This window comes from Conger conger, chromosome 3 (genome assembly GCF_963514075.1).
Source record: "Conger conger chromosome 3, fConCon1.1, whole genome shotgun sequence".
Taxonomy (NCBI): domain Eukaryota; kingdom Metazoa; phylum Chordata; class Actinopteri; order Anguilliformes; family Congridae; genus Conger; species Conger conger.
Window position 1 is genome coordinate 68,043,737 of NC_083762.1, and position 23,603 is coordinate 68,067,339.

General features: G+C 39.7%; 3 protein-coding genes across 6 annotated transcripts; 1 reads left to right on the forward strand and 2 right to left on the reverse strand.

Annotated features, from left to right (window-relative positions):
* Nucleotides 1-1,606: 1,606 nt before the first annotated feature.
* Nucleotides 1,607-4,471, reverse strand: LOC133124300 (S-phase kinase-associated protein 1). 4 transcript variants are annotated; one of them, XM_061235380.1, is made up of 6 exons: nucleotides 4,334-4,471; nucleotides 3,767-3,879; nucleotides 3,458-3,531; nucleotides 2,936-3,079; nucleotides 2,445-2,585; nucleotides 1,607-2,316 (listed from the first exon to the last, which is right to left on the reverse strand). In XM_061235380.1, the coding sequence occupies exons 2-6, from the start codon at nucleotides 3,861-3,863 to the stop codon at nucleotides 2,281-2,283; spliced, it is 492 nt and encodes a 163-aa protein (XP_061091364.1). In that variant the 5' UTR covers nucleotides 3,864-3,879; nucleotides 4,334-4,471; the 3' UTR covers nucleotides 1,607-2,280. The 4 variants fall into 4 exon arrangements, with proteins under 4 accessions (XP_061091364.1, XP_061091365.1, XP_061091366.1 ...); XM_061235381.1 differs by having other exon boundaries at nucleotides 3,767-3,863; nucleotides 4,334-4,467; XM_061235382.1 differs by lacking the exon at nucleotides 4,334-4,471 and adding an exon at nucleotides 4,121-4,263.
* Nucleotides 4,472-6,042: 1,571 nt separating this feature from the next.
* Nucleotides 6,043-14,520, reverse strand: LOC133123905 (serine/threonine-protein phosphatase 2A catalytic subunit alpha isoform). Its single transcript, XM_061234613.1, has 7 exons — nucleotides 14,144-14,520; nucleotides 11,848-12,057; nucleotides 10,868-11,041; nucleotides 10,631-10,720; nucleotides 7,865-8,026; nucleotides 7,287-7,405; nucleotides 6,043-6,883 (listed from the first exon to the last, which is right to left on the reverse strand). Exons 1-7 carry the CDS (start codon nucleotides 14,243-14,245, stop codon nucleotides 6,811-6,813), a joined length of 930 nt encoding a protein of 309 aa, XP_061090597.1. The 5' UTR covers nucleotides 14,246-14,520; the 3' UTR covers nucleotides 6,043-6,810.
* A 2,251-nt stretch (nucleotides 14,521-16,771) lies between these two features.
* On the forward strand, nucleotides 16,772-21,728 carry LOC133123272 (ubiquitin-conjugating enzyme E2 B-like). Its single transcript, XM_061233612.1, has 6 exons — nucleotides 16,772-17,063; nucleotides 18,566-18,646; nucleotides 19,762-19,787; nucleotides 20,041-20,130; nucleotides 20,629-20,717; nucleotides 21,244-21,728. The coding sequence occupies exons 1-6, from the start codon at nucleotides 17,020-17,022 to the stop codon at nucleotides 21,370-21,372; spliced, it is 459 nt and encodes a 152-aa protein (XP_061089596.1). The 5' UTR covers nucleotides 16,772-17,019; the 3' UTR covers nucleotides 21,373-21,728.
* Nucleotides 21,729-23,603: the final 1,875 nt, after the last annotated feature.

Sequence of the window (23,603 nt, forward strand, 5' to 3'; positions counted from 1 at the left end):
TTTTAGTCACCCTACCATATATTTAGTACTATTTTTATATTTTCATAAAGGTGTTACACCATCATAGTAAAAAGATTGTCTTATAAGTTTAACCTTGCAGTTGTGAAATCAGATGTCTGAATCAAAGTTGAACTCTATACATCCATAGAAGTGTGTTTTGTATTAAAAACAACCATGTACACTGAAGAAATAGTCTCTCAGGACTCTGGTGGGAAAAACGTTTTCAGCGACTGAGAACAGGTTGTTTCTCCATGAAAAATATTGATTTGGGGTTTAAAAATCAATGAAGCGGCTTCATCACAGGGGATCCAGTGAACGTGGGTCATTTTTACTCTATGGACAACAGGAGGGATTCAATGTCTTTAAAACATAATTGTTTGTGGCATGAAAGAAAGCTATGCCCAGTACTTGCAACTGATCTCTCATGTAGTGTTAAAACAGTTACCTGTGAAAGCCAGTGCCAGAGAGCTCAACGTGTCCACAACAGCCGATGCAAGAAATACAGGAAGCACAATAGAAGTATTCAGGTAATTAAGGTATAATATTAGGTATAATCTTATGGTAGTTTAATAGAAGCCGTTGATGACTTGGTTAATGTTAATCTGGAGCAGTATCAGCACTATACAACTTAAAAATCCTTGCCTCATCGATCATTGACTCTATAGGCCCAACAGATACTCGGCTCTATACTGTTTATGCTGAAAGCTCTGTAAACCATGAAAAAGGAAACATTCCAGTAAGACACACCTTATAAACATTCATTAAGGATGACTGTACATGACCATGCATATTCATAAACCCCAAGTATAGCACTAGAAACTCACATTTCAGAATCTATCTTATGCAGAGCAACTTTATTTTATTTTATTTATTTTTACATACAGAGATTATATTTCTACAGGCCAGCTATATCTGGATATTTTACTTGGGTAACTCTGATTTAGTACTTTGCCCACGGGTGTAACATCTGTCCCGTACCTGGTAATCAAACAACATTAGTAATGCAAGCCTAGTTCCGTAGCCATTACGCTGCACTGTTGCCCAGCAACTCCCATCCTCAACCAGAGGATGGAATGAAAATCAGGCTCTGATAATGTGTTTAGTCTATAGAGTGATACTCCCCAGAACTCAGTAGTTGGTTCACTCCTGGATTCTGAAACGTAACTCATAATGCATGCATCGCGTGGGCATGACTCAATGTTAACACAATTAACAATATATGTAACGTGTTATACAGGTCTGGTTGAGAATGATCATGTGATAAATTAAAGTTTAAAGCATCTAGACAAACACAGAACGCTAAGTAATGATATCAGTGTTGTAGCCAGTAAGGAACACCATATATCTACAGGTGCAGATTACTCACTTGCCTGTTACCGTTTTATAGAATGTAGGAATGTCATATCTTACATGTTATAAAGCATGTGTTAATGCTTAATCCTAACTGGGAGTTACACAGTGACTGTAGTTTAAGTGAGACCCCTCATCCACACCCCCACCCCCTCCCCCCAAACACACACCTGTAAAATAACTGAGATCATATTTAAGTAAATTTCAAGAAGCAAACATTTCTTAAACCGTTCTTACACCAGAGAGGGTAAAACAATTTGTGATAACTTCACATTTATTTTTGACATTTCATGGTTGATTTTCACAGCTCAACACAACTGAATCTTTCCTGCTGCTGAACATTAAACTCCAGCATTGTGACCATATATTACTTTCTAAAAGAAGGTAAAGTCCATACAAATCCATATGACAGAAAACACCATTTATATGCCATTGTTCTTCAGGTTACATCGTCTTAGTCAACATTTGCACAAATTCCTTCATCACAAAAAGGTTGCATCAAGTTCCAGATGTCCTTATAAAATCTAGCTTTGATCTGTTAAGTCGAATAAAATAAAATAAAAAAGCTGTACGCCAGCATCTCAATAGAATACTCAGCGAAAATAACCTCTGGTACAAAAAGAGAAAGCAGCTTAGAAGATAAGGGTCCTCATGGTTCAGAGTAACAGTACACATTTGTATCTCTATAACTGGAGAAAACAGAAACCTCAAAACTAGATAAACTACATGACAATTATTTGCAGCAAACAAGCAATGAGAATGGCCATGCTGTGAGTGCAAAGCTGTACCATTCTAGTTCTCAGTAATATTAACCAGGAGAAAGAGTGTAGTGCACTCCGTATTTGGAACAATGCTTACAGTGTCAGTGCTGCAGTGTGTCAGTGCCACAGCGTGTCAGAGCTGCAGAGTGTCAGTGCTGCATTGTGAAACTCATTTCTCCTCACACCACTGGTTCTCCTTACGAACCTGGACAGGAATGAAAACAGAAACAACACACGTCATCAATGCTCACATCTGTCCATTTTCACATATAATCTGTGACCACGCCTGTGCCTTCGGTCACCAATCATTTTTATTTTATCATTATTATTCACCTGGGCCTCCTCTTCCTCTGTGAAGTCATTTTTGATGTTGAACGTCTTCCTTATTTCCTCAGGGGTTTTTCCTTTAATCATATTTGCCACGGTCTTGCATGTCACATCCAACAACCCCTTAATGTCCAAGTAGTTTGCGGCCTGAAATTTCATTGGAAAAAAATTCATTACTAAAACAATTAAATAATAAAATAAACATTTAGAATGGTTGGGTTTTCCCATCAGAAAGCCACAAAGCATTCAAAAGCCTCAATGCTCCAGTACATCAATTCAATTACCTCACAGAGTCCAAATACAAATAAGCAGATGAAGAGGAAATATAGTTGCATTATTCAAAATGTTGACAACTTTCCTTCCAATAAACCAACAAAGAATACGTACATGGCAATTTTAATCTGATTCCTTTCTGAGAAACAGTCAAGTGAAATGTAAAAGTTAATGTGTGTCAATTACATGGGCAGTCGAACCACAATGCATCGGCCCAAACCCACCAGAATCAGCTCAAAGAGCGTCCCCTGGTCCACTTTGAGAAACTCCTGATCCCACACTGGAATATCGTCTGTCCTCTTCTCTTTGTTCTCGTCGTCCTCTGGAGGCGGGGGGTCGTCTTTGTGGTGAGTGCACCACTGTATCACCTGCAGAAAGGCGTGAGGTTATGAAAAGACCCACTTTCATCACAGCAATAGTGACACACACTGGGCTACGCAGGGTTTCATTTAGGTCTACAGGCCTCAGCCTGTGCCGGTACTGTCTGCAGATCCCAGCTGCTGGAGGCTCAGGAGACTGAGCCACTCAGGAGTGATGCCTTTCCTTGAGTATTTTTGTTTCATCCCAGTTTATATTCAAACTATCCCCAAGCTACGATCCAAGCATCCACATTAATATGGGTTTGGGTTCCACTCTTAAATGCACCTGGATGTTGAAAAGCATTACTGAGTATTCACTGTTATGCCTGGAGATGTGCAGAAAAAACACTATACACTTTGTAATGGCAGCCTATCTGGATGGTTTACCTTTTTTAATATGGCTGCATTGACATTTGGAAGAGGTACAGGGTCATCATCCCCTTCATCATCCATTCCCAAATCTGTGAAAAAATGAAAGCAATTGCATTAATTAAATAAAACTGTCATATTGATACTAGCTTTCAGAGTGAGCTCAGGGCTTAATGAATCTACCTCGTTTCATCCACTTCCGTTGAATATCTACACGCCATAAATAATAATTATACATCTAAAATTATATTCTGTCAATGCTGTCTGTGACGGGAGTGTTGTGTCGATTCATTTGCTGATGTGCGTTTTCATTTGCATTAAACTTACCTTCCAACATGGTCTTTATGGTCACCGATTGCTTTGCAATTTCAACGTCCACTTCAAATATCTCTCCATCAGAGCTCTGTAGCTTAATGGTCGGCATCTAGATAGAATTTTAGCTTATGAGATAAAAGGGACATTTCATCAGCTATTTTACAACAAAACCAGACTAGCCAGCTACCTATTAAACAATGCTATGAAGCAATCTAAGTATATGGCCTGGAATGTAACGTTAACTCATTATGAAAAACGATGACACATTGACAAAGCAACCAAAACATTCGGCAGAAGCTAGCTAAGATCGCTAGTGCCAAAACAGCTAGTTAACTGGCCTGAATAGATTAAGTGGATGAAACCTACCGCGAATTGTCTAGGTTGTTAGTACACAGTAGGCCTTCCACGATGATTTATTATTAGCTAGCCACCACACTCATAAATGAGCTGGTCACTTAGCTAGCATTAGCTATGTTAGCTATCTAGCTTGCTAACATTAACGTACATACAATTTAAAAATACGTTACAATATGGCATAGCAAACCACGTACCGTTATCACACAATTACAATATACTTACATATAATATATTATTTAGAACGTAATTATACTGCTGTGTGAGATTAGTCGGTGATAAATCGACGTGGAAATCCTTTCGTTGTTTTTGTCGAGTAACTAAGTGACTTGCAGAGTAGGCCAGTATGAATGCCTATAGAAACAGGCAACGTTCTTCATTATAAATAGCTCATAGTGTTACTGTTTATTTCATAGCGATAACATTTTGATATTTGTATTATTGTCAAACACTATGGTATTAAACGTAGCAACTTTATATGTTTTAGTTCAGGCAATAGTATGGGCATCTGTAAGCCATCCATTTATTGTTTGCGGGTATCTGGACACAACAGAAGAGACTTGAGAGATCTTGGATATTCTACGACGTGTTTCAAATGTACAACGATATATTGGGCTCATTTAGTGGGCTCCAGAATTATTGGCACCCTTGATAAATACACTAAAAACAATGCATAAGCTTTAATTCCCAACACGTGTGGTGTGCTGTATTAATGTTCAATAGAATCAACCTAGGTATTACATTTCTTCAAATAAAAGATCCTTTGGTTTGCACTTATGGACCCCTCTTCAGTTCGACCACATGTTTTTGATGGGATTTAAGTCTGGCCATTGCAGTTTTCACTTTAAACATTTCTGTGTGGATTTTGGTGTATGTTTAGAGTCTTTTGTTTGAATTTGTGGTACTGTGTTGAATTAATTGTGCCATTTATATTAAATTGGGCCACTGGCAGCAAAACATCAATGACCCACCTCCATATTTGGCTGTGGACATGAGGTGCTTCTCCTATGCATTCCACATTTGCCGCCAAACGTGTTGATGATGTGTATGGCCAAAACAACGTTGGTCTCATCTGATCATAACATTCTTCCAGTCATAATTCCAATAAGGTTTGGCAAACTCCTTATGTTTATTGCCCTTACAGCACTAAGTGGTATGTTTAACTATTTATGTATTTTTTGTACCAGACTTGTGACGCTCAATTGCCGTCTGCCTGTTCACTTGCTTTTTATGCACTAGTGAAACAGGAAGTGATGGAATTACACAATATTGTTCCTTTAGACTGAGATTAACTAAATTGTATTGCCATTGTATTGTATTTGCCCTATGTGGAAGCTCAAATATGAGTAGCTACGCCTTTGTGCGTTTTGTAAAACAAAAACAACAAAAAAAGAGACTTATGTAGCCGACATTCGAATATCTTAAGTTGCAATACAAATTCAATTTTTTTTTTTGTATAAAACATAATAGAGAATTCAGTTTAAGCTTGGCCACGTTATACTTTGATTTATATCCCTGCTAATATTGCAATTGTACCAATATAAAATTTAGCACAGAACATTTAATGTTGCGTAACACGTCTACTGCGATGGTGCACAATTAGCGTATGTATTCTCCCTATAGAACATTAAGTACAAAAAATGTTTTGGCATAAGTTTGCAGCCGTTTACAGGTCATATGCACATTGATGATCATACCAGAATGCTCTTAGGCACACTTCAGTGCAGGTGAATGTTACATAGCACCAGGAGAAATTTTACTTCAGAAAGTTCACTCCTGTGTTGACTGCAGTAAATAGCTTGACAGACTCCAACTATATAAGCCCTGGCTTTTTATTGTATGACATTTTACACGGCCTTCCGTGTAGCATTAGGTTGAAGGTGCACACAGAGATTCATGTATGGTACAAATTGTGAATAAAAATACAAAAAGAATTGAATGAGCAACTTTCATCTTTATTCAGTGAGTCTTTGCGAGACGTGTACCCTTTACAATGTTACTGCTACCATTTCCACAATGCCAATTTATTGCCCGGCTTCTGTATGAATCTGAGTTGGATACATTTTACAGCACTGTACTGTGGAAAGAATTAGAAGTTAATTTCTACTGGAGTTATAAAAAAACGACTGGATGCTCTGTAAAGATAAAAGGTAAATGTGAACTATTTCATAAAATAAAAAATAAAGCGCAGAAAGAAATGGAAGAAAATTCCCTGAAAATAAATATTTCAGTTCATTAGGTTCACAAGGCCAGTTTTTCGTTTCACTGCAACCTTCAATATACTGTCATAGTGAGTAAAACCAAAGTTATACAGAATTATTTTTAATCATTAGGTCCCAAGTGCCAACTGAGTTTGTATCATTATCTCAGAACTTTGATACAAAGTGTTTACTGAAAGAACCTGAAGACCTGCAGATTAAAAACAAAAAAATAAAATAAACATTGGAGGTCATGCACGGAGGAAGCGATGCTGACAGGAGTGGCAAGAGTCTTCTTGGACAAAATATGTTTGTGATTCATTTTGAATATGGCACACCATTTGGTCCATGTAAAGATACTTTATTTTTGGAAGCTTAAATAATCGTTTGTATACACAAGTTTGTATGGTTGCCCATCCCTCTCTGGTTTTAGATGACTGTATATTAATGGTTGTTTATTCATAAATTGCAGTGCTGTTCAAATGTGCAGGGGACCAGGGGGTGTTACAGGAAGTAGTCTGGGGTGCGTCGGGTGACGTGGGGTTCTCCTCTACGAGGCGCAGGGTCAAATTGTAGGCTGGACAAAGAGAGCAGTTAAAGGCAGTTAAAGGCATGGCATCCTTTCTCCAACATACTGGAAAGACAGTGGCAGCAGTGTTTGACTGGTTGTAGCCTTGTTGACTTGTTGGTCCTCTAATCTTGCAGCAATCTGGACCTCATGATACACTAATGAAGCAAGTCAGCTAATTGCAGGGACTTGCTTTGCGGACTAATCAATATTCAGTACCTTCTGATGAATTATGATCCCTAAGTAGTATTTTATGTAGAGTCGCTGTGACAGCATCACTGTAAAAACCACTATACAAATGTAGAACAGAATGTTCCATTGTTAATATAACAAGATGAAACACACCAATGAAATATACATGTAGGTTTTTGGTCAGGAAATGCTAAAATTGTAGTACATATTAAATACTTACAAGGAGTATTTAAGAGTGTCGTCAAGTTCCATGATAGCTGCCTGGTTGCCACAGCGATAGCAGTAATTTGGTGCACTGAAAATCGTTACCACGTTGCGATCATGGCACCAGTTGTACCCCTGTACAGACAGATCTGTCATCAGTCAAATCTAACAGAAGACACTGTTAATCACCAAGACATTAAAAGAACAACAGGAATAAATACAGTAATTTACCCTGAATACTAATTGTATTGCCGCACAACACCAGAAATATAGCTAGCTAAAAAGCAAAACAGACTTATATCCCTTTGATGATTGGTATTTGCCGCCCAGTCCAATAATTTTACTAAGGTTTTTCCACACTAATTATAATTCCCTTATAGTCCAGGAAAGCCATTTTGTTCTTTGATTGTTCATTCTGATGGGCTCAGTCCATTAAGGCTGGGACACGCCTTTAAACCCCCCTAAGATGTCAAAGATAGAGATCCACAGGTAAGGACAGCTGTGCTACACAGCCAATATGATATTGGATATCCGTGGATGTCCTCCTCTATGTGGGCAGCATTATACTCAAGCTGTGCGGTGCAAGCTTTTCACCTCCATCACTAGCTGATGGGCTCTGGAGACCAGTGTCAAGCCGTTGGCATGGTTGAAGGTTTCTGAGATATCCTGTCCGAAGGTGTACCCGGCCCCTCTGGGGGAAATTCCCCAGCCCCCGCGGTCATCTGGGTCTGACCACAGCAAGTCACACATGGGCCCCTGGAGCAGAGATCAGTGTTAGCGTTTAGGTTTGATATGATATTAGTAATATTACAAAGCCACTTTCCCTGAACACAGATCATGCACTCAATAGTACAACATACACAAAGAATACATGTTGTTGCAGTATAGATAAGATATTACACATACTAATATATACATAAGGCTCATCATTTTCAGAGTTTATTTATCTGGTTTTTTTTTTTATTTTATTTCCACTCAATTCATTTTATTACTTTCACTGTAAAAAATAACAGTTCTATTTGTATAAATTATTTTATGATTAGCAACAATGGTTCCTTATTTTATGTGCAGTGACAAAACAAGCATGGGCGGACCTCAAGTTTGAGACACAGGGGAACCAAACCACTATTTCTTTTAGATTCCAGAGCCGAAGCTGCTAATTATAGCTAGTTGGTTGTAGCTGCACCGTTCCCTCATCAGTAACCTCAGAGTAACACCCAATTTAACGGCTTAGCAGTTTTCTGCTGCAGCGAGGAGGAAACCTTAGGCATTTGCTTCCATTATTGCACCAAAGAAAATTACATTAACTTGTACTACCGTCTTTTCTCCGCGGCCATGCTCTCTTTTAAAACGCACACACAACGGGCTCACTCCACTCCCTCCCTCCCTCACTATTCCCAGCAGCCTCACATACACACATCGGACCAATCACCAGATTCCCACTCTTAAAGCTGCACAGCCTCATTTACCAACAACAGCAATGGTCTAGATAACTAAATCCGGAATTTTATTCCAAAAAAAGAAAATAATTTAAAAAATAATTTCAAAGGCGGAGAAACATAAAATAATAAAAAATCTGGGTGAAAATAGATTAAATCCAAACTGTCCTTTTTTTTTTATCCGGACTTTTTCAGAGGAAATAGGTTAAAAAATGATGAGCCTTGTATATACATGGTATGCCACATAGTGGGAGCAATAATTATTTGATCCCTTACTGATTTTGTAGGTTTGCCCACTTACAAAGAATGGAACTGTGTAGAATTTTAATCATAGGTACATTTTAACATTGAGACAGAGAATATCACAAAATAATCCACAATAACACAAAATAATCCACAATAACATCATATAAATTTTATAAATTTTATATATTTTCACATTAAATAAGTATTTGATCCATAGAACAATAGGACTTAATACTTGGTGGAGAAACCTTTGTTGGCAAGCACAGAGGTCAGACGTTTGTTGTAGTTTTTCACCAGATTTGCACAGATCTTGGGAGGGATTTTGGTCCACTCCTCTCCAAATCCTTAAGGTTCCGAGGCTGTCGCTTGGCAACTCGAAGCTTCAGCTCCCTCCACAGATTTTTCGATGGGATTTAGGTCTGGAGACTGGCTAGGCCACTCCAGGACCTTAATATGCTTCTTTTTGAGCCACTCCTTTGTTGCCTTGGCCGTATGTTTTGGGTCATTGTCATGTTGGAAGACCCATACACGACCCATTTTCAGTGCTCTTACTGAGGGAAGGAGGTTGTCGCCCAAGATTTCCTGGTACATGGCCCCATTCATCCCCCCCTCGATACGGTGAAGTGGTCCTGTCCCCTTAGCTGAGAAACACCCCCAAAGCAAAGGTTTCCACCTCCATGCTTCACAGTGGGGATGGTATTCTTGGGGTTGTACTCAGCATTTCTCTTCCTCCAAACATGGCGAGTCGAGTTGATGCCAAATAGCTCTATTTTGGTCTCATCTGACCACATCACCTTCTCCCAAGCCTCCTCTGGATCATCCAGGTGTTCTTCGGCAAACTTCAGATGGGCCTGTACATGTGCCTTCTTCAGCAGAGGAACCTTGCGCACGCAGCAGGATTTTAATCCTTCACGGTGTAGTGTGTTACTGATGGTTCAGGTCATTAACAAGCTCCTCCTGAGTAGTACTGGGCTGATCACTGACCTTTCCCATGATCATTGATATCCCACGAGGCGAGATCTTGCGTGGAGGCCCAGACCGAGGTAGATTGGCGGTGACTTTGTGTTTCTTCCATTTTCTAATAATTGCTCCAACAGTTGTTAACTTCTCACCAAGCTGCTTGCTTATTTTCTTGTAGCCCATCCCAGCCTTGTGCAGGTCTACAATTTTGTCCCTGATGTCCTTAGACAGCTCCTTTGTCTTGGCCATGGTGGAAACGTTGGAATCTGATTGATTGTGTGGACAGGTGTCTTTTATACAGCTACATAACGATGTAACGAGTTGACACAAGTGTTTTGGGTAATGAGTTGAGATTAGGAGTGCTTCTTAATGGAAAACTAACTGGTCTGTGGGAGCCAGAATTATTGCTGATTGGTAGAGGATCAAATACTTATTTCATGCAAAAATACGATAATACATTTATAAAATTTATATGATGTTGTTATTGTGGATTTTTTTGTGATATTCTGTCTCTCAATGTTAAAATGTACCTATGATTAAAATTCTACACAGTTCCACTCTTTGTAAGTGGGCAAACCTACAAAATCAGCAAGGGACCAAATAATTATTGCTCCCCACTGTACTTGGTGCAACGTTTGACGCTGTGTGTGAGATGTGGTGTGCAATGCGCCTGGGCATGGCACACATCTTGTGAACATGGTGCGTGTGCGTGTACCTCATGTGGAACTTCTTGTAAGCGGTCAAGAGCTCGGATGTGATCCAATGTGTCTATTGATGGGGACAAGCCTCCATGAAGACAAAATATCTGACAGAGGGGAGAAAAAAATAAAATAAAAAATTCACATATTTATTCATGGTTTAAGACTAAAATAGATAGATTAGAACATAAACCAGATTGTGATTACAAGTAATTGTACAATAAATTATGTATGGAGCCAATTTCATGCCATACCTGGCCATCTACCAGAGCAGTGAGGGGAAGATAATCAAAGAGGTCCGTGAAGTATTTCCAAACATTGGCATTCCCATATTTCCTCAAGCACTCATCATAGAAACCATACACCTGTGTGATCTGCCTACTTTCATGGTTCCCTCGTAGAATTGTGATGCGTTCACGGTACCTAACCTGGAAGACAAGGGATACATTACACACACACCAGTGCTTTTCCAGGATAATAAATCAGGAAAAACTTCATCTAGGTGTATCCCTGCAGTAATGGAATATGATGAAAGAGCTTTATACATCCATCAGTGGGAAAACTTGTCCTTTTGGAAACAAGTCAACAAATCACATCTGAAGACCACAAGGTGACTGAATCAAAAGCAAAGACTTCACAGGATGTCTTACATATAGTCTGGAGTCACAGTTGAACCTGTAAGCATTTACTTTCATATAGAACATATATTTGGTGGAACAACATGAGCTCCCTTTTTCTAAGCCATCCACACAGCATGCCTGACATTGGTATAACAATCATAATTCTCCAATAGACAGCAAACAGCCATCCAAGCAAAGCAAAATAATATTCCATTACCTTTCAGGCACGGACCTCAAAACCACAATGTCTGCCGATTTTTGGTGCTTAATTCAAGTGACTCATTAGTGTCCAAGCACATTACTTCCAAGGCCTACATTTCCTGACGTTAAAAATGAGACCAAAAAAATAAAAAGTCTAAAAGCTGCGATTCTCCATGAATGGCGTTTGTGATCTGAGATTCAATTGACTGGTCTACTGCTTAAATAGAAAGTATAAAGGAGAAACCTTGTCCTGGAGATGCCACCAGCAACCAAATCAGACCACGGGAATCAGGTGAAGGTAGTCATGCACTGCCGAACTGCTTTAATTTACCAATTGAATTTTGAGTAACATCAAAAACAGTGGACTCTGTTGCTCTCGAGTATCTGAATTTCTGACTGCTGGTCTAGGTTACCTTAAGAGATACAAGCAGTGTGACTGTTTCCACGGAGTAGTAGCCCCTGTCCACGTAGTCGCCCATGAACAGGTAATTGGTGTCTGGGGATTTCCCGCCTATTCTGAAGAGCTCCATCAAGTCGTGAAACTGTCCATGGACATCGCCACACACCGTGACCGGACATCGCACGTCCTGCACATTAGACTCCTTTGTTAAGATTTCCTTAGCCTGCAGGGTAAAGAAAATTAGTATGAATGAAGACAGCACAGAGATGTGGGCGATGACTACCTGCAGAGGGAATAACAAATTTGATTGCAGCGAGTGTGTTTTTATTGGGAGTGAACACGGTGGTTAGGTCACACTAAAAGCATTCGTAACGAACAGAGCATCTTACCGCGTCTTGGTCAACTTCGCTAATTCGCAGGAAAATCACACACAATCCATGAACTGCTCAAATTTTTGAGGCCTTAGGAATCTCTCCAATACATGCGATTGCTTTCATCCTAATTGTTCCGAGATGCATAGAAACAGGTGTACCCAAAAAATATATATATTTTTGGTGGAATAATCATAGAACTGAAATGTCATCCAATTGCTTACAATGCTATTTTTTTACTGTAATGGGGTTTCTGAAAATGCCTCCAATAATTTATTCTTTGCTTCTAAACTACATTAATTTTGTAGCTAGTGTTCACTTTTTTGGGGTTTATTTCAGTTTCCTTTTTTGCAATGACGGATAATTTAGACCTTTCTAAATGTTCATGGGGATCTGCTAACTCTACAATTACTTGAAGTGCATTTACTTACTTCAGTCCCACTCCAAGCTTCTGTAAATATCTAAAACGTATTTAAACATGTACATATTTACACAAACCCCCCCCCCCCCCCCCCTTCAATTTACGGATCCTGTTGTACCACGTCACCCGTCAAAGCACCACACTTCAATGCTTGCTACACTACACAGAGAACAGAAACAGCAAATGAATACGTTTTTTGTGCATCTTGTTGAAACCAGAGAATATCGTATCTGCTGTAAACGCTAATCTCCAATGGTAACGTTAGCAAGGTATAGATCTAACATAATGCAACCCTGGTCTATGTCGGGTAATGTTACTGTAACGTTACGCCAAAAGCCAATCAGGCAAGACTCATCCCATGGCTAGTATAGATGCAGGTTGAGAAATTGCTATAGAGCGGCACAGTTTATATCCATATTGGTAGTCTAGGCTAATTTAATGGCTAGTAGTGGTAATCTCACGTAAGATGAAGCTAACCATACAGCGCCTCCATTCATTTATCAGGACTTTACGTGGATAGCTAACGTTAGCTAGCTAACGAAGCTGCCACAGCTTTCCATTTCAGCATGACCGTACACAACATTTGCCAGTTGGCAAGGTAGCCAACTGTTACATAAATTATTTGCTCCCAAATATTTAGCCAGTTCAAATAACGTTAACTTAGCTAGCTAGTTGGTGGTTCACCAATTTAACGGCGCCATTTTAGGAATTCATTGATGATACAGAAACCAAGATAGCTAGGAGGAACATCTAACGTTAGCTAAAGTTTACCAAAATCTACCAAACTAACCTAAGGTAAAGTCTCGCGACACCAATTTTCACCAGACTAGGCTAGAGGCAGTTCGCTACAGTAGCTAACGTTAGCTAGTTAGGATATCTGGGTACAGATTTAATCGGTTGTCTTTCTACTAGTACTAGCCAAGTTGTCTAGCTAATGCCGGCCAGTACAGGCGGGCGTGAGCTTGCTACAGTGGATAATTCAACACATGACGTCGCAAACATACTAGCTTAACAATGCTCATGTTTGTTAGCTCTATACAGCACAAACTGGCTAACGAGTTAGTTAACTTGGCTAACTATGAGCTAATTAACTAACGTTAATGTTAGCTCGACTAGCTAAATGTAGCCAGCTACCTGGACTATCCAACTTGCTAACGTTAGCTAGCCTGCAACGCTTCGCCGTGCAATATTTAAAACAAAACAGATTGCGAAATGTCTTGTCATAAAAATACAAGATTGGCTACTTGATCATGCGAATTATAGTTTTTACTTTCCACACAAAAATTATTAAAGGTGCATGTTTATCAAAACCAATCATTATTATAGGCATTTCGGCGGTAACCAATGGCAATTCACTCCGCCATCTTCTTCTTAGCCGACAAGCTAGCAGGCTAACCGGTATGTTGCGTTAGCTTGCTGAAAATGAAGCCCGTGAAACCACTTCCTGGCTTTATTCACGTAGAATTAAGGAAGTTAATAGGTCATATTAACCCGTTTAAATTGAATAAGTACACTACCTTTTCACATAGAGTCTTGACTTGGTTCTCTGAAAGCTGCTTGCACTCATTCAGTTGCTCGATCCACTGGTCTAGTTCCTTCGTGAACGCCTTTTCGTCCATGTCTGATGTCCGTGTTAGCCACAAGCGTAGGCAAAAAGACAACTAAACAACCAACTACCGTAATTTCAAAATAAAAGAAAGAAAATCACTTGGCTAGCTACCAAGTGAACTGATCCTGCCCAAATTCTCCAGCACCGCTATTGTTTTTATAACTGAATTACGGATGTAGTCAAAGTGAGGTTAGATCATTAACAGAAAATTGAACATGGAGAAATCAGAGAAGACGTAGAAGAGCGTCCCGAGTCACACCCCTGGTTCTCGGTCTGGTACCGGATGACGTCACACACTGCGTACAGAATGCGCAAAGCCAAAGCTTCTTTGTATACTGTAACTGTATACAACTACATACTTGTTGGTAACAAATATATGAAGGCACTTTGCCGCCGTCGACTTTGTAGGTGTTCGGATACAGCCGGATGACACGAAAAATCTACCAAATAATTGCAACACCACCGACCAAGATACTTGCAGAAATGGCATTGTCATGACATTTACTCTTCTATAAAGTCAATTGAACACTGCAGCACTACAAGCAGATACAACTTAAGGCAAATTACAGGATAATTAATTACCAACAGTTATGACTGACGTACAAAGTTAAATTAACAGTAACATTTATTTCTGCCATACGTTTTTCTCAACAACAAAAAAAAGGAATATTCATGTTATGTATGTCCAGCAGTCACCAATGTTGGTATTTTTCATATCCCTTTGTCAAGGAATAATTCAATTTGGAAGAATTCAGGTCTCCGCAGACTTAATTATTGGTCAAACTTTATTAAATGATCATGGAGAGAAGTAGTCATTATTTGTAGTTCTCTGAAAATTAAGTTATTCATCCCACTTTATACTTCTAAAGACAAAGGGAAAAAACAGGACTCCTGACATATTACTCTGATGGAGAAGAGAGCTGAGGAGGTGACAATCTGACCTCATACCCAGAGCAACCGTGTGTATTCAGGAACCCATCCATCCGTCCATTATCTTAACCCGCTTATCCTGAACAGAGTCACATGGGGGCTGGAGCCTATCCCAGCATACATTCGGTAAAAGGCAGGAATACACCCTGGACAGGTCAGCAGCCCATTGTAGGGCACACATACCATTCACTCATACACTCATACCCACGGGCAATTTAGACTCTCCAAACAGCCTAACTTGCATGTATCCAGAGTATCTGAAGGAAACCCACACAAACATGCAAACTCCACACAGAGAGGCCCCGGCTGACCGGGATTCGAACCCAGGACCTCTTTGCTGTGAGCCAGCAGTGCTACCCACGGCACCATCCGTGCTGCCTATTCAGGAAAGACATATTAAAAAGAAAGAGACCACGGATGAGCTCAGTAATTGCAAACGGGCTGGTCGGCTGAGGAAGGGAAGATCTCTACTGTTAATGACCGAAGAATGCCATTGTGAAGAAAACCTGTCCGACAGATCAGAAACACTCTTCAGGAGGCAGGTTTTGATGTGTCAGTCACTCTCCCCAGATCTCACAAACAGATCTAAACTGCAAGATGCTAACCACTAGTTAGATGCCAGGTTACAGCTTGCTAAGTATACTGAATATAACCTGCAGAGTTATATTCAGAGGAAAAAGCTCTTGTGGAGATATGAGACCAAGACTAACTTGTATCAGAGTGATGGCAGGAGCAACATGTGGAGGATAAAAGGAATTACCCAAGAACCAAAGAACTGCCCCACCTCCCCACTCCTCATTTGTAAAACATGGTGTTGGCAAAACGTGGGCACTATGTATAAAAAGACGTAATTCGAACATAGTTCACCCAATATGTATTACCCTCACATTAAAGGTGACAGTCTGCATATTCATTCAATTGCATATTCTGGAGTACAGAGCCAAAGGAACAGAACTTGTGCCACTGTCCAAATACAGCCTGCACTTTATACTACATGGTGGACTTTGCAGTTTAGCTTGAGCGCGCCCCAAAATGCATTTTGATCAAAATCAGATATTTGTGGATGAGATGTCTTCTTTTTTTTTTGCAGAAGGTGAGAAATACTGCATTTATTTTGTGTGTTTTTCTATAGGCAATTGCTTTTTCATGTTGTTTATTTTTTCTCAGGAGGGCTCCCATTCATGACTTTTTAAATCATTTGTAATAGTTTACACGGATTGTATAAGTGAACTCCTCCGCAGAGGTGGGGGAAGGAAAACTATTTTAAAAAATTGATAAGACGTAAGACGGATAAAAGCAGATGGTAAACGAGTAAACAAGGTAAATGTCAACAGAATTCTTGAAAAGGGTACGGAAGAAGGTGGAGACTGAAAGAAATGTCACCTCAAAACGCTATGTCCTCACGCCCGTTTTTATATAGCCACACCCCTTTTCTATTCCCACGCCCCTTGCTCCCCCTTCTCACAGAGGGCGTGCTGCTGCCATGCTAGCAAGATTGTACCAACCCTTTAATGTAGAGGGGGTGCCGGCTGAAACATATACGTACACAACGAATTCATGCCACAGAAATATAATTTCAAGCACGTAATAATGCTTGGTAGTGCACATGATAGTACAAAAAATCACCCCTTTACAAAAAGTCACATTCAGAATCACTTTTAATCTTACACGTTGTTCCGTATTTTAGAAGTGAATTGTTCCAATAGAATGTTCTGTTTCCTTTTTTCTGGAGTCCATGACGTCATCACAGTTGTTTGGGAGAAGAAAAGACCTAAGAAATAGAACCGTCAAAAATATACACTGTCCGACACAGTTTTATGGTTAAAATAACAAATTTCGCGTTCTGAAGTAGCAATGTCTACCCCGGCTAGAAGACGACTCATGAGAGATTTCAAAAGGTACATTCCTGAACGTTTTTATTGCTTTGTTTTCTCACTGCTTGGCCTAGCTGACTATGCTTGCGGGTTGCTTGCCTCCTAGCGAGCAAAGCTAGCGATTCAAGTTTCAATAGCCCTGTCTTTCGGTAAGTATCGCAGCTTTTGTGAAACCGACAGTCAGGTAGCTACATTGGCATTTTTAGTGAGAGTTTATTTGATAAACATACAGTAATATACAGCTTTGGATAAAAGCGTCACCTAAATAACAAGATGGGTTTAACAAATATGTTTCAGAATAATATTTCAGACTATGTACCGATGGCATCTAGCAACATGAAGTAGTAGTAACATGAAGCAGGTGTCCTTTCTCAGGACCAGACTGCCAAGAATCGAAGATTATATTCTAATGCAGAGTTGCGTACATATGAGGCATAGATGCGATTAATAACAACTATATATGGAGGAAAGTACGTTATAGGAACATTATCAGTGTTATTAAAGTCAGTCTACGAGTTTAACGCACAGCCGAAGAAAAATTAAGTCTCTGACTTAATCTTGCTTAGAAAATTGTAATTGAATGTCAGTGGCCTTAACGCAGAAATACAGAGGCTTTATAAGACTAAAGTGTCTTCATTTCCCGGTATTTTATTGGTCACCGTAGTTATCTACATAGCATGGGAATATTGTGGCTGAAATATGAAATACTGTGTATTGTGCCAAGAGACTTAATAAACCAAAAGTAATCGGTCACAGTACAGAACAATTAATGCAATATGAATAACGACAATAAAGATTGACAAAACTGTGGATTGAAGATCCACGCTGCCAGCTGTAAGGTTGTCAGCCAGGGTGTTTTGGGTTACAGCTCAATTCTTTGCCCCCCAATAATGTTCCAGATGCACAGAGGTCTTCAGTTTGTTATTCCTCTTGCTTATTCTCCTGTAGTGTTTTGTTGCCACTTGCCAGTTGTGCATAGAATAGTTACTTGTCTGAAGATCAAGTCTTATTAGAGGAGTGCTGTGTGTTCGTGCATGTGTGCTTGCATGTATGTATGTGTTTGTTCGTGTTTGTGTGTGTGTGTGTGTGTGTGTGTGCGTGTGCGTGTGCGTGTGCGTGTGCGTGCATGTATGAACGTGCACACATGAGGACTGGTCCTTCTGTGCAGAGGCTTCACTCCTCAGTTGATGGACTTTTGAGTGCAGAGAATGGTGCATGCGGAAGTATTGGAACCAGTAAAGAACCAGTAAAGTTAAAACAATATTAGGAATTATGCCAGGATACCTGACAGTAGATGGTGGGTCACAAGTGTATTGGCCTGTATTGGTTGTGGGCACAGAGAGTCAGGGGAACCACTGTGCTAGTCTTTCCCAAGGATGAAGTTTTGATGATGAAGCAGGCATCAGAGCTCTGCATTTTAACTTGAGAAATAATGGGGAAACTTGGATAAAATAGTTGTTACAAAACACAAATTCATCCCCATGTGTGTTTTGACATTAATGGATGGGCTGTCTTTCATCTGCTAGGCTTCAAGAGGACCCTCCTGCTGGCGTGAGTGGAGCCCCCTCTGAAAACAACATCATGTTGTGGAATGCAGTCATATTTGGGTGAGCTGCTTTATCTTTCCACTGTCCTGCAGATTACACCTCTTGGGAAGCAAATTGAAAGAGGTTCAGCGTGAGACACCGATGTAGTAATATTCTTCTTCTTCTTTTTATTATTGTTGTAATTATTATTATGAATATTATTACTTTTCAAAACCAAGAGCTTTACATAGAATAAAATAAAGCAATAATGCGATTGAAATACAAAAGCAAGCACCAAGAAAACTATTCAAAAGAAGAGCAATTGTCCAGAGCTGTTTTTGAGATGGGTGAAGTTAAAATAAGCCACGCAGAGCACATGAAGGAGGCTGCAACCTCATGAAGCAAAATTAGGTCTGCCCCCTACTTTGTACTCATGCCAGCTCAGTTAAAATCTGCTTCTACCATGGAGAGGGGTGTTTGATACCTCAGCCATTCACCCTTGATGCTTTGAACCTAACTGATTTTTGAAAGTGGTGTTGCATTAGTCAAAACTTGATGACAGTCTGACCGGCATAACCATCATTGCAGCTTGTAAATTATTGATAATTACTTAACTAGCAAGATGGTTTACTTACTAGAACGGGTTCCATTTAGTAGTTTTGACTTGTAAGTTGCTAACATGTTGCTTGTTTATGCTATCAGTAATGAGCAGATATGTCTAGGGTTGGTTGCTTGGGTGTGAGTCTTAGGAATAAGCTAAGTTGCTATCAGACTGCTGTAATGTTGTATTGTTAATGCTGAATATTTTGTCATCAGGTGAGATCTCTCCTTTGGCTATACTCTCCAGGCAGAAATGTCTGCATAGCCTCTCCTAGTTTGGTCATGCCCAAGCAGTTGCCATAGCAGCACTGTACTGTTCATATGCTAGGGTTCAGGGGCCAGCTTGTTACACTGTGTCGTATGGCTCTAGGCGATGGTTCCGGAGAGTATTCTCATAACGATATTTCTGTTTGGTTAAATATTAACTATTTAAAATTTCAGCAGTGCATTTGGCATGTCATTCATTGTTCAACAGACTTATTTGTAACTCACTCCTCAAAGGGTAAAATATTACATGTTAAGAACAAGATAACTATTTATAGCATGTAGTTGCAAGCACGCAGCTTCTTATTTATTATTTCTCTGATTACTTGCAGACCCGAGGGAACCCCATTTGAGGATGGTAAGCTGTTAATTTTAGCTAACTTATTCAACTTTGTGATGTGGACCCCATGAATAGTAGCTGTTTTGTCTGTGGACCACAGTGTTAATGGAAGCTGTAGCCCTTCTGCGGACTATAGTTTTAACATATTAACGGTAAGCTGTGACTGCTGCGGATTAATGGAAGCAGTGACTGGTCTGTGGACTGCAGTATTAGTGGTGGATCTGCATTTTCAGGTTGGCTATTGTCTGTAATTCTCCTTTTTTTCCTGCAGGAACATTCAAGCTTGTGATTGAGTTTTCAGAAGAGTACCCAAACAAGCCTCCAACAGTGAGGTTCATCTCAAAAATGTTCCACCCAAATGGTGAGGTTCTTCCTCTGATCCGTGCCATGATTAAAGCACAAGGATTTCATTAAAAGTAACAAGCAGGCCATGGAGTCACATAAATGTATATTTTGTGAAAGATTATTTATTAATGTACAAAACAAAGACATCCACAGTGATTGGCCCCTCCCACAGAGATTGCACTACATAGTGACACAAACGCACTGTACACAGAGATAATACCTTCCCAATTGGTCCTTCATACAGTGCTATGGATACTTTCTAGACACTACACTGACTGATGAGCCAAGATTGGCTGAATGGCCTCTTCATCATTAATAATCCTATGCTCTTTTAATTTTAGTGTGGACATATTAGTCTTCATCGGCATAAAATGTGTCATTATTCTTCATAGGTCAATAATGCCCTTTCCCAATTACTCCTCATATTATTTAATTTGTGCTGAGTTAGTGGAATTATTTTCCCTCAGTTCACATACGGGATGGATGAACAGTAAGACATCTTTTACTCTTGCAGTTTATGCAGATGGGAGTATATGTTTAGACATCCTGCAGAATCGTTGGAGCCCAACATATGACGTCTCATCCATTTTAACATCCATTCAGGTGGGTACGGACCTCTCATGCCCCTTGCAGGAAGGCTGCTGCCACAGCAGGGAAACGTATACCAGAGCCTGTGTTCATAAAGTGCATCACAGTAGAAGTGAGGTCTACTACAACAGGTTCTCCGTGTCCATGACTTTATCCATTATGAGCTGAAAGACTAGCTGATCCTAGCAGGGCACTTACTGTGAGACTACAGAGCCTGGCCTTTAGAGTTTCTGCCTAGATTGTGGTCTGTCATTATCACTGGGTAAAGTTCACTTTTCAATAAACTGTGAAAAGCTCATACAGGCTGATTTTGTATTTGGAGAATCTTAATTTAGTTAAATTCTGCCACAGCGTGACCTTCGACAAGAAAATTCTATTAATTCATGTTGAGGTTCTAAATGGCAGTTTCAGCAGAATCTTTGCATAAACCCAGTTGTGAATCCCACCATATGCTTCCCGTTGTGTCTATATAACAGGAGGTGGTCACAGTGCGTGTTTGAATCACAGTCTTATTGTGTGACTTACTTTCTCACGCCTAAAGTCTCTTCTGGATGAGCCAAACCCCAACAGCCCGGCTAACAGCCAGGCGGCCCAGCTGTACCAGGAGAACAAGCGGGAGTATGAGAAGAGGGTGTCTGCCATCGTGGAGCAGAGCTGGAAAGACTCCTAACAGTGAAGCGGCCATCTTCCCCCACCATGTTTAAATCCATTTTTTCATTTACCTCATCCACAAACCAAGGCAACAACAGAACAACTTTTAAGTGCCACAAGGAAAAATAGGGACTTTTACTTGCCAACATGTTTAAAAAAAGAAAAGGAAAAAAAAAAAGAAGCAACCTTTTGAGGTTTGTGTTATTGTTCATTTTTTATTGCATGATGTGAAATAAGTTATTGCTAACAGAACTGTAATATATCTGTGTTGGGTTGATGGTACTCTTCAGCTTCTACACAAAACTTATTTTTAAATGTTTTTTTTTTCTTGGTTTGAACAGCATTGGTTGTTAAAGAGTGTTTGTGTCTCACTGATGTGGTGTCAGAAATCTTTTTTAAGGGTTGCAAGTCCATGGAATTCTGTAGTATCACTCTTCTAGGAAAAAAATATTTTTGGAGAGCCATGAACCCATACAGTTAACTAGTATTGCTCTGTAACTAAAAGTAGTGTATATAGATCACATTAGCTAAGCTCCTGTGTGGAAACTGATGCCATAGGTGGATCAGCTGAGCAGGGGATTGCACTGTGTGCTGTTTAAAAACTACTTCAAGCAGATGGGTCAACTGAGAACTTTGTTCACTTGACGACCTATGGAATCAGCAGGTGGGGAATGCAAGGGTCGACATAACCAATCGGATGTAGGGATGAGGATTACATGGCTGGATGCAGACCTTTGAATCTATAACAAATACTATTTCAACCCAGATCTGACCAGATGTAGAGTTTTGTTGAGTTCTTTAGAGTGTTTGACTACAACAGGATCCCTACTGCTGAAAGGTACACAAAGCATATTCATGACGCAGTGCCTGCCATCATCTAAGCTAACAGCTGCAGGCACACAATCGACAGAAAATGACAACCCAGAGACGGCACTCGCTATATAAAGAACACGACAAGACTTACTGATGAGAACATGCTATTTAGCACAGTGCAGCTAACCTTTCAGTTATAATCCGGAAATAACTGGTTTAAGAATGGTTTGACAGACAAAGAATAAACCCAGTCCTAGATTAAATGCTATACTACACTCCACACAAATCTCTATTTAGTCCAGGACTACATTTAATCTGTGTGAAACCAGCCCTATAAATCCAACAGTTCTGAATATTTTTTATACTCAAGGCACTCATAATGCTGTCACAGAATACATCCGATGGTGATGGTTTATGTGCATAACCACGGCAAGAAAAAGATGATTCCTACCTATACACAAATGAGACTAGTCCACTACATTTCTCTTAGGATAAGGATATCTTGTGCCCTAGGATACAAAAAGTGGATACACTTTTATTTGTGTTTTGGGCACAGAATTGGCTGGGATCTAGCACCGATATTAAAAAGGGACTCCCAGCTGTTGAAAGGATTGTCATAGTTGTGTCTAAACATAATTTTAGAACATAGCACTCAAAACAAGACCATCTGCAATTCTCCAGGTAAGCAGCTAGTAAAGCACATTCATGTAGATTGCTGTCAGAAGGACTCTAGTGTAATAAATTAATAAGGTTAAGTAGTTGGATCCCTGATGCTTCCCCTGGTACCCACGTTCAAGGGTGATTAAACAAAGCAGGTCAATTCCTCAAGTTTTGCCACAACCCAGTTCCCTAAAAAGGACAGTGTTTTATAGTTGCATCCAAACCTTATATGATCATCATACACAATGGCATAATTTGTTTTATTATCCCCCCCAGCAGTAAAGTAGTCAACCACAAGATGCTTCATATTTGGTCCACATACCAAACTTCAACATAACTTGGAATTTATGGATGCCCCAAACATAAGAAAAATTTACATTTTTGTGTATTTTTTAAATACCTTTTCTCATACAAACAATATTTTGTAATATAATGAATATATAATATGATTATATATACTGATATTCCGCCAGAGCCTATATCAGATTACCTTAGATACTGATTACAATCAGCCAAGCTCCAGTGTGACTGGGTTAAAAAACATACTTCTGGCAGACAGGTCACGCAGTCCGTCCACATTCACCATTTACTCAGGCTGATGGACAAAGGCTGCTGTAAGACCCATCCAGATATACAAGTCTGCTCACCATGTGTTCTATGACCTTTCTTATATTAATAATATTCTCATTAACATTATTCAGTACATTTATGTTCAATGCCATTCATGTGAATAAGATGTTTTGGAAAATATTTTAGTGATTCTTCAAAGATTTAGCT

What these genes read in the sequence shown, in the direction of transcription:
- LOC133123272 (XM_061233612.1), top strand. Translation starts at nt 17,020, where the DNA reads ATGTCTACCCCGGCTAGAAGACGACTCATGAGAGATTTCAAAAG. An exon ending in AAAAATGTTCCACCCAAATG is followed by an intron (nt 20,131 to 20,628) that starts GTGAGGTTCTTC and finishes TTACTCTTGCAG; the next exon opens with TTTATGCAGATGGGAGTATA. An exon ending in CCATTTTAACATCCATTCAG is followed by an intron (nt 20,718 to 21,243) that starts GTGGGTACGGAC and finishes TCACGCCTAAAG; the next exon opens with TCTCTTCTGGATGAGCCAAA.
- LOC133123905 (XM_061234613.1), bottom strand. Translation starts at nt 14,245, where the DNA reads ATGGACGAAAAGGCGTTCACGAAGGAACTAGACCAGTGGATCGAGCAA. An exon ending in CACTGCTTGTATCTCTTAAG is followed by an intron (nt 11,042 to 11,847) that starts GTAACCTAGACC and finishes CTTGTCTTCCAG; the next exon opens with GTTAGGTACCGTGAACGCAT. An exon ending in CTGCTCTGGTAGATGGCCAG is followed by an intron (nt 10,721 to 10,867) that starts GTATGGCATGAA and finishes CCCCTCTGTCAG; the next exon opens with ATATTTTGTCTTCATGGAGG.
- LOC133124300 (XM_061235380.1), bottom strand. Translation starts at nt 3,863, where the DNA reads ATGCCGACCATTAAGCTACAGAGCTCTGATGGAGAGATATTTGAAGTG. An exon ending in CATAAAGACCATGTTGGAAG is followed by an intron (nt 3,532 to 3,766) that starts GTAAGTTTAATG and finishes ATTTTTTCACAG; the next exon opens with ATTTGGGAATGGATGATGAA. An exon ending in ATGCAGCCATATTAAAAAAG is followed by an intron (nt 3,080 to 3,457) that starts GTAAACCATCCA and finishes GCCTTTCTGCAG; the next exon opens with GTGATACAGTGGTGCACTCA.